A 9,710-nucleotide genomic window follows, 5' to 3' on the forward strand; every position below is an offset into this window, starting at 1 on the left:
TAATTTGCAGCAAAAAATACCAACCTCTTAAACTTCTTCAATAGACGTCTACAGTTGCCTGGAGATGGGCACCGATCAATCGCTTGCTCCGCCTGGTCTGGATTCTAATCTCAACTTCAATTCTCAAGAGGCGAAAGACTTCTGAATCCGATAATCTGGTGGTTGAGAAGTTTATATCTTTCTCTCTGCTGTTTGCTATACACAGAAAGTCTCTATTTACTACCAAATAAAAGAAATACATGTATGTTTCTAATACAAACACTAAAGCTAGTTCTGTTCAGCCACGCTCAAAACAGTGGATATGAAGAACTATGTATCTCTTTAATTGCAAACAAAGGCACAGATTTGCAGAGCACAGCTGCAGCAATAAACAGAAGTGGTGATGCAGTTGCTACAGATTAAGAAATTAAGCAACTTTCTTTGAATTGCAGAAACCCTGAGACCAAACAGCCTCTTACTTTATTTGCAAAGTGATTGTTTTAAATCCTTTAAAGTGCAGGACTTGCTTTTAGTTCCCAAGAAACTTTCCACCACCGCCAAATGGTGAGACGTGCTTCCTCTAGGAATTTGGCCCTGCTTCGAAAGAAAACAAAGAGGGCTTTACCGCTTGTTTACCCATGAGCCTTTCTCCATTGTATATTTTGCAGATCAGTGTAGAACTTTACGAGAGGGTTGTCAACTATTCAAAACCACCAGGAAAAGTTACAGGAGGAATCATTTTGCTCAATCGCAAGAGCGATTTAAGCAATCACTTCCCTTAACGTTGGAGTAAATGTAATTTATGAGAAGCAGTTAGTTTTAAAAGATTGTGGTGTGAATTTCCAAACGCCCAAATATCAAACTCTCAGCATGTTCTAACCACACCAGAAAATCCTCCCAGAGCCGGGTTAATCTGGTTAATAGGCTCCGATGAAAGGACAAAGCTGCTCGCCTGAAAGATGAGGTGTTGGCACGTTATTGCGAATCTCACTTAATGGAAGGTTTATTTAAAGTATAAAATGTAAAGGAAAAATGGCTTTTGATTTGAACCTAGTTAAACCACAAGGTGCAAGCAAAGGCAGCGTTATATACCTGCACCTGTCCTCTTTTCCTTTTTTTTTTTTTTTGTTCAGGAGTTTTGGCCTGTGTATTTCTAAACTCAGTCCTTCTTGTTTGATGCTTTCGTGCATGCTAGACAAGGACTGTCATTTTATTGCTGCAGTTATATTCTTATGAACTCCACGGTGATGCTTCCACTGGAGTGTTGATGGATGCAGCAGGTGTAGGAGCTGAGGAGATAAAAGAAATACAGAGGACGACCTGTGTTTGCAACAAACTAGTCATTTCTCGACTTAGGGAAAACTGGGTCAGTCAATAACCGTTTTCTAGGCACTGACCACAAATAAAGTATTTCTTGGCGTTTAATAACATCGTGCCATCGTGCTGTGAAATCCCAGGATGTATTTGCTATTACAACATGCTTTTTAATGGGCTGCTATTGACTTGCCTCAAAGTTAGTATTGCAAACAGCAAAAGGCATCACTTTGTTTGTAGGTGACACACGGAACAGCATATTTTGACCGAGAATTTCTGTTTATTTTTCATTCACGACACATGCCAGCCTTTTGCTCCCAAACCGCAAAGAAAATGAACGACTATCTCTTTTCAATGGGGCTTTTGCGAAATCCTGCCCTAACTGTACACACACATTGATTCGGGGCAGTTTTCTATAAACGGGAACCGATCCTATCTCTCCAATCTGAACTAATAATAATAATAACGATGCACGCGGTGCCAACCCAGCGCATGAGATGAAGCAAAATCCGCAAGAGAGACATTCGGGGCCGCTTCTCAGGCGTGAACTTCAAACGTGACCTTCTCCAAAGGAAGCAGGAATAGACGGCTGCATGCGAGCAGAACTTGCTGACAGCAGAGGATTGCAGAGAGGCAGTCCCCCAGCGCCAGGGAGGGCTGGTCCCCAGCACTCGGACCAGGGGAAGGGGGTGCTCTTGCTTTCGCAGCTGCTCGCTTTGCTCGCTAGGGACTCGGCTGAGAAGTTCTGCTCCGGAGCGAGCGCAGGGCCGCCCCAAGGCAAACGGGCGAAGGCCCCGAGCAGCCCCAGCCCAGCGGTGCTGAAGTTGGGATGTGCAGCAGGCTGAAGCCGGAAGTTTGAGCGGATCAGCACGGCTTGCAGAGGAAAGCTGCCCGACCGAGCACCCGGGCTGCGGCTGCCGCCGCTGCCTGCCACAGGCTGACACCCCCTCGCTGATAAATTCCCGGGGGGTGAGGGGGGGAAGTCCCCCGGTGCTGCAACCATTGCTGCTGCAGGAGTCACCCCAGGCAGCAATTCTGGGGGCAGGGTGCTGCTGAGCCAGGCGGGGTGCGCGCGCGTCTGGCCTCCGGTGTTTCGGAGAAGCCAAGAATAAAGCGCAAGTTTCTCTCCTGGCCGCCTTGGGGGGCTCAGTGTCCAGGGAGGTGGGAGCCAGGCGGTGAACTTTGTGGTGGCTGCGGGGTTGCGGTCACCGCATGGGCCAAGGGGCTCCCCCGCAGCCGCGCAGCGCAGGAATCCAAGGGCTGCCCCCGCCACAATTCCCTTCCCTGTGTGAAACCTGAGGTCCCCCCACCCCCAGCCGCTGCTCCGGGGAACAGAGTATCGGCCACTGGGCAACGCTCTGCTTTGACTCCACCTGGGAAAGTTTTCATCTAGTCCCGCGAGCCAGGATGTTTGTCAAAAGCACCAAAGCCTCCCGGGCTGGCCCTGGGTAGAGAAACGTCCTCTGTCCCGCTCTCTGATTATTATTTCAACCACAGGGAACCGGCCCTGGAAGTGTCGCTGGGCAAGCTCCCTTTGATTCGAATGGGGTTCTCAAACCCCTCCAGTTCCAGCAGTCACATACATCATCTCTGCCAGAAACACACCTTGCCGGGCTGAAGTTAAGAAGGAGCGGGTGCAGCTGGCACACTTCTGTTTTCTGGGAAGCTTTATGACTCCGGGAGGTACCCTGCCATCTACCATACCCCTGCAAGGCCAATAAACAGCGGCAGACCGCTCCTAGTGCAGGCAGCCCGGAGCCTGACAGTATTTGTATAAAAGCTAAATTCGAAACCCCCTCCCAGTGATAACAACAGGGGAGTAAGCAAAGTGGTTGTTCATTTAATAGAACAATGCGCCCTCTGTCTCACCAGTTCCTGGAATGAGAGCCAGCGGGAGGGGGTGTGTGTGTGTGTGTGTGTGTGTGTGTCTAACAATAGGAGGAAATGGGGAAGGTTGGAAAGACACCTGTTCTGTCTCATTTTCCAAAGCCACACTTAAAAATGATAAGGAACGGGTTTTATTTATTTTTCCACCACAACATTCAGTTATAACAGTATTGGTTGTTTTAAAAAGAGGACCGATTCCTGGCAGAACTAGAGAGTCAACAAAAACAAACAAAAAACCACCTTGGGATGATAGTAAACAATTGTCCTACAACAGGTGAGCAGACAGCAGGAAAGACAGAGAGAATGGAGGTGTCCACACAGCACTCGATTTCAGTCTGTTAAAATCCACACACCCCATGGACTCTACAAGAAAACTGTACATAATAGCAAATAAGTTAACATTTTTCAAAGATTGATTGTCCTTCACTTAAAGCGCTCAGCACACTGAACCTCTTTTATTCATTTAATCAGGACTAGTGTTTATTCCCCCTCCTATCCCTCTCTTTTCACTTTCCTTCCTTCTTTTTAACTACATAAAGGAACGCAATTATACAATGAAAAAACCCCTTTTCTCGCCATTAAAATAAAAGCAGTGCTTCAAGAATTGTCGTACAATATTGCACAGTTCAAAAGTACAATAGTTTTTTGTTTGTATTTGTTTTACAAAAGAAAACAAAAGGGTACAGATTTTTTAAATGCTGCAATACCATTTGAATGAAAGAAAAAAGGCCCCAAAGGACAATAATAATCCACAATCAATTGTTTTTAAATCTAAACAAATGGTAATAAATAAGGATCACCCAAAGTGAGTATATAATTAAGCATTTCCTTTTTGGCTGTGTTTCTTTCGAGTTATAGAGTCCCATCACAGAAACCTAACGATACAAAACATGGAAAAGTGACCAGGCAAATTTGTACAAAGGTCTGGTTAAATTAAAAGCCACGGTTGGTGGAGTCTTTGAGTTGTAACAGAACCACGAGGATTAACAAGTTTGAGAAAGAAGGGAAGGCATGAAAGGAAAAGAAATTCCATTTTCCGTTAGCATTTGGCAAATATGGAGGAGTAAACCGTGATCATTTATTTATTGTTGTTTACAAAAATAAAACTAAAGCCACAAAGATCAGCGCAATATTTTGTTCACGTTTACAAAAGATGTAACAATTCTAGTGTTCTCTACAAGTTTCCACTTCAACTCTGGTTTTATTTTTAGGGTCTTTCCCCCCGCCCTCCCCCCCCCAACTTCCTAACAACCACCCATTAAAAAAAGAGCATCAAATATTCGCTTGATGAAGTGCACAAATCATTTGAGTACTTACAAAAATTACTGATCATTTACAGCTGCTCCGTTTCCTCGGGCCTCTCTCCTGACCTAGAGGTTTGGTGATTTTTTAAAGCCACCCCCTCCCCACTGCGGCACCAGAAAGCTGAACGGGGTCAGTTCTCAGACGGGTCGCAGGAGCGGTACTGATGTGACTACCGGGTGGGAGTAGTAGACGGGGTGAGGGAATGTTAAGAGGGGCTGGCTGACGGGCACGTTGGCAGCCGAGGTGCCGTTCTCGGCGGTGGAGTTCTCATGGTAGAGGATAGGCACCCGCACTATTCTCTGGGCTGCAGCGTGGCTGAGATTGGCAGCCTCCAGCTCTGCGGCCAGCTGCCTTTTCCACTTGTTTCTTCTGTTCTGAAACCAGATCTTGACCTGGGTCTCTGTCAGGTGCAGAGATGCTGCCAACCCGGCCCGCTCCGAGCTGCTCAGGTACCTCTTCATGTCAAAGGTGGACTCCAGCTGGAACACCTGGCTCCGGGAGAAGACAGTGCGGGTCTTCTTCTTTCGGCAGGGCTTCTTCTCCGGGCTGTCTTCCCTGGCTTTCCAGTCCTCCCCGTTCTCCTCCTTCTTCACCTCCTCCGAGTCACTCTCCTCCAGAATGATCTCCTCGGGGCTTTTCGAATCAAGCTCCTTGTGGTCCGGGTCAGCCTTGAGCAGGGGCTCCGGGGAGTCTCTGTCCGTGCCCGAGGCCGGGGAGGAGTCTCGCAGGAGAGATTTCTCTGCAGCTAAAGAAAACCAAAAACACACCGCACCTTTGTCACCATCCGCAAAGGCACCCAGGCCCTAGGAACACCAGCCTGATGCCTCCCTGCAAACTTATCATAGAATATCAAGGTTGGAAGGGACCTCAGGAGGTCATCTAGTCCAACCCCCTGCTCAAAGCAGGACCAGTCCCCAATTTTTGCCCCAGCTCCCTAAATGGCCCCCTCAAGGATTGAACTCACAACCCTGGGTTTAGCAGGCCAATGCTCAAACCACTGAGCTATCCCTTAACCACAAAGGGCAAGAAAGAGACGCTTGTCTCACCACGGGGCCTCACTGCCACCTTCACCTCCCCCCAGAAAGGAGCCTGCTGGGGGCCACTGAACGATGCCGGGAAAGCAGTTACCAAACCATCCTGTTTTCAGGGGTAGCCGCGTGGGGAGAGCGAGCCCTCGCTCCTGCCCCGGGAGATGAGACACCCAGCTGGGCATCTCGGATCCGCGCGAGCGGAGTAGGAGAGACAGACAGACAGACAGACAGATAGATTCATTCAGTACCTTCGGGCCTGGGCAGGTGGCCTCCCGCGGCGGTCAAGGTGTACGGGTACCACCAGGAGGCTGGGGACCGCTCTAGGTAGTGCGCTTGCAGGGCAAACCTCTGAGCCGGGATCTCAAAGCGGGGGAAGGTGAGGTCGCCCACCTGGGAGAGGGAGAAGCCGGCTCCATCCAGAGCCCCCTTGGCGGACGGAGCGAAGAGCGCTCGGGGCTGCTTGGGAGGCGCCTTGTGGTGGTCCCCGTTGAGCAGGCTCTTGATGGAAAAAGGCGACTCCTTGGGCGGCGGCGGCTGGCTGCTGGGGGTCTCCTGTCCCGTCTCAGGCATCCTCCTCCCGGTCCCTGGCAGGGCAGCGGCGGCTCAGATCATAAACCACCCGCTAACGACACTCGAGCGGCAGCTGCAGCCGCCCAGGCGCTGGGCGCCCAATCCGGGCGGGGGTGGGGCGGGCGGCTGGGCGAGGACAGGAGGCAGCGCCTCCGCGCATGGGGCGGGAGCCTGCGGGGGGCGGGGAGGGGGCTGCTCAGCCGCGGGACACTCAGACCCACAGAGCCCGGGACCGAGGGCTGCTTCGGGGAGGAGGACCAGAGCCCGGCTGCTGCGGCGGCGGCGGCGGCGGCTGCTGCTGCGTCAATCTGGCGCCGGATGCTAATGATGAAATCAAAATGTCATCCAAGTTAAATGCAGGGCGTATACGGCGATTGGGCACGCACAATGGCAAACGGGAGTAGGCAGCAGCCAAGGGAGAGGGCTCCGCGCAGCCCCAGCCCCACGCAGCAGGAGCAGCAGCAGCGGTGGCAGCCTCCCCCCGCCCCCCTGTAGACTTGGTGCTTTGGCTGCGGGCTATAAGAGCTCGCCTGTTATTGGCTTTATATAGTCCAATTAGGCAGCAAATGAGGACAGGGCTATTAGCACAAAAGGATATTGGCTTTGCTAAAGCACCACGAGACGCGCAGGAGGCAAATGACACAGAACTCACCGCTCATGCTACAAACCACCCCCTCACACTTCCTCCTTTCTCTTCCCTCTCCCCCATCTTCTCCTCCCCAGCTGCACAGGTCCCCCCGGGCTTGGAGATCTTTGGAGAACGCCGCTAGTGCGGGTAGGATTTGGGGTGGTTGGGGCAGGAGAGGGAGAGGCTCAGCTATGCATTGTCTCTCCTCCGAGAACCACCCCAAAGCCTCTCCGACTGGGAAGAGGGGCACGGATCGCCCGGGGCGGTCCGTGGTCATTCCCTGATAGAGATCATCAGAAGAACCAAGGCAGAAGGAAGATTAAACATGAATCCAAACAACAATCTAGACGGGCTGGTTGTCCCATAAATGTATCGCTCCCAAATAGATCGCTGATCCGCGACTCCAACATACACCCACGAGCCGAGCTTCTACAGATCCCTGTCCCAAAAGTGTCACAAGAAGGTGATTCACCGTTACGTGGAATGGGGACTATTTTGCGTTTCCACCCAACTTTGTACATGCGAATTTTAAAACGGTGTCCTCGACTCACCCAAAATACACTGACAAATTGACTTTTATCAATAGATCATCACGTTGTCTTTAGATTAACAAAAATCCTCCTTTCAAAAAAAGTATTGGATACAAGTCTATTAAAGAGCTATGGCACTTATTATATTAACTATGTTATATTATTTCAGATAGATAGATAGATAGATACTGAGCACGGCAACATGTTACATATAGGGCTAACAATGAGGGAAGCTGAAAAGTCTGTGGTTCTTGTAATACTGGTAATTTGTAACGTGTAGTTTGGTTTTAAAACACTTTTAACAAATATTTCTATTAAAGTATGATCTGGAGTATATACTTTAAGGATCCTATTTACAGATGATTATCAGTTTAATAGCAGACGCTACACTTTTCCCCTTACGAATATTTCCTAGCCACACGTATGTTCTAAAGTAGAACACAACAGAGTTTGGGACAGGTAGCGCTGTAACAAACCTATTGTCAATGTTTCTTAAGAACTAGGCTATTGTTCGCAATTAATTTTTTACAGTGGGAGGAAAACCAGCAATGTTCACACGGCCCGTACTTTTCTGGAAGATCGCATCTTATGTTTATACGCCAAAACCAGCAGTTTTTTGTTGACGCTTCACTTCAAATTTTGCACAATGAGCAGTAGCTTCTAACCTGCAGGGTCGAACATTATTTGTCATCTATTTAAATAGTTCAGGTGGAAATGGCAACAAATAGATACGGAAGCTGATCTGGTAGAATCCGAAGTAAACCCCACAGCGTTTACTCCTTTGCAGGGCACTCCTACGAGTTCTTTTCTTTTCCCCCCTTGCTACCTTTGTTTTTGACTTGGCATCTACAACTGGCACTTTTTAAAAATGAAGACCAGATGAACTGCATTGTAGGTTTTTTATATGAATGGTTAATTTGGAGTGGGATTTTTAAGTTTACAAAATTTGCTGGCTTGATTTCCTATAAAAAACTTCTGTTAAAATAACACCATTTAAAAGAACCCAATTTTATGTTGTGTTCAGGCATCTTCTGAGCATAGTTTTCTGCGGATTTTCATGAATCTCAGTTACACTCTAGCTTGTGTCCTGAAGAGGAAACTATATTTAAATGTTATACATTTAAACATACTTTCCTCTACAGGAATATCTGTCTCTATATTCTACGGATATGTAGGTTTTGTGAACATACATAGACAATATTCATATAAATGATATTGCAATAATCTTTCCTGCAATTAGAAAGCTTCTGGACCTTGGAATCAATGATGCTATGCGTATTCTGAGAAACTCCAACAAAGTTTGCCCCACGTGTCCATTCGATTTCAAAATACTGACGTCACGTCATTCTGTAATCTTCTGTCCAGCAATAAAAGAATAAAATCATGATCTGTGTATAGTGACGTTTTTCAGAATAAAATACATCATTGATTGCACGGGTTGGATGCATTCAGCGCTAGTCCGGAGCTCTAGTCCACCAGAAAAAGTTGGACCTTTGATGCTTCTAGTGAAGAAGACTTTATCCTTACAGACTCAGAATCTGGGGCAGGGAATTACTGGACAGGTTGGTATTTTGCCCTCATAAGGATATTTGATGTAGTAAATCTAAGAAATGTAGACATTAAAACTACGTGTCAGGACACCTCTATTTTTGTATATACTTCCCCTTTAGATTAACCAGTTTATTTCTCAGGGTCTTTGCAGCATATACTGTGTGGTCCCCTATTTCCAAAGCGTGCAGCTCCTTCACTTTCATTCTATGATGTCGTCCTGATTGTCAAACTTTAACGTTGGTATCTAATCTAAACTAATCTCCTCCTGGGAGAACAGGTCAGAAGAAAGAGAAAAGCTGCAAGTTGTCTGTACAAATTACCTCAGCGGTCGTCCCCCACCGCCCCCCCGTCACTCCGGACCGAATTCTCTCGCTTTAAATGATATTTCAAGCACTTCGGCTCAAGTGGAAAACACTTTTTAAATTTTTTTTTTTAAACAAAAGCCTTGAATGACTGTCCCAGTCCGGCTTCGTCTATCTCCAGCACAAAACTAAAGCGCATCGCGCCCTCTGTTGGCATTCCCCATATTTCGGTAGCAACTCCGGTGTGAGAAACAGAACTGAAGCAAATCCATAGCTACTTTACAAGGCTGTAAGGGGGAAAATGTCCTTCTCCAAGATCCATCTTAATTCTATATTTGTAAAACCAGCACAAGTTTTGTGTACAGGGAACAGGAGAATTGCATCAGCACACGACTCTCTCATTTAAACTGAGCGTTTAAAAAAGACCTCAGCTAGAAGAGCACGACACTGGGAGGAGGACATTGCTTTTAACGTCGTGAATTCGATCAGAAGGAAGAAAGCGCAGAGATTAAGACAGTTACAGTCCCGCCTTCAGTCGCATGGAATTGGCCCCTCTTTATAAAATATGGCTGGTTGAACGGGGCGAGCTGCGTTCAGAGGCACTGCAATTTCT

The 9,710-nt window shown here is 47.8% G+C and overlaps 1 protein-coding gene across 1 annotated transcript; it reads right to left on the reverse strand.

The window, feature by feature from the left end:
• Nucleotides 1–4,453: 4,453 nt before the first annotated feature.
• HMX3 (H6 family homeobox 3) lies at nucleotides 4,454–6,189 on the reverse strand. Its single transcript, XM_074960027.1, has 2 exons — nucleotides 5,765–6,189; nucleotides 4,454–5,230 (listed from the first exon to the last, which is right to left on the reverse strand). Exons 1-2 carry the CDS (start codon nucleotides 6,084–6,086, stop codon nucleotides 4,623–4,625), a joined length of 930 nt encoding a protein of 309 aa, XP_074816128.1. The 5' UTR covers nucleotides 6,087–6,189; the 3' UTR covers nucleotides 4,454–4,622.
• Nucleotides 6,190–9,710: the final 3,521 nt, after the last annotated feature.

The sequence above is a fragment of the Natator depressus genome, chromosome 7, assembly GCF_965152275.1.
Source record: "Natator depressus isolate rNatDep1 chromosome 7, rNatDep2.hap1, whole genome shotgun sequence".
Lineage (NCBI taxonomy): Eukaryota > Metazoa > Chordata > Testudines > Cheloniidae > Natator > Natator depressus.

Excerpts from the sequence above, each read along its gene's own strand:
- HMX3 (XM_074960027.1), bottom strand. The coding sequence starts at position 6,086 with ATGCCTGAGACGGGACAGGAGACCCCCAGCAGCCAGCCGCCGCCGCCC. Across the intron at positions 5,231-5,764 it reads CCACCTGCCCAGGCCCGAAG|CTGCAGAGAAATCTCTCCTG; the intron begins GTACTGAATGAA and ends GGTTTTCTTTAG.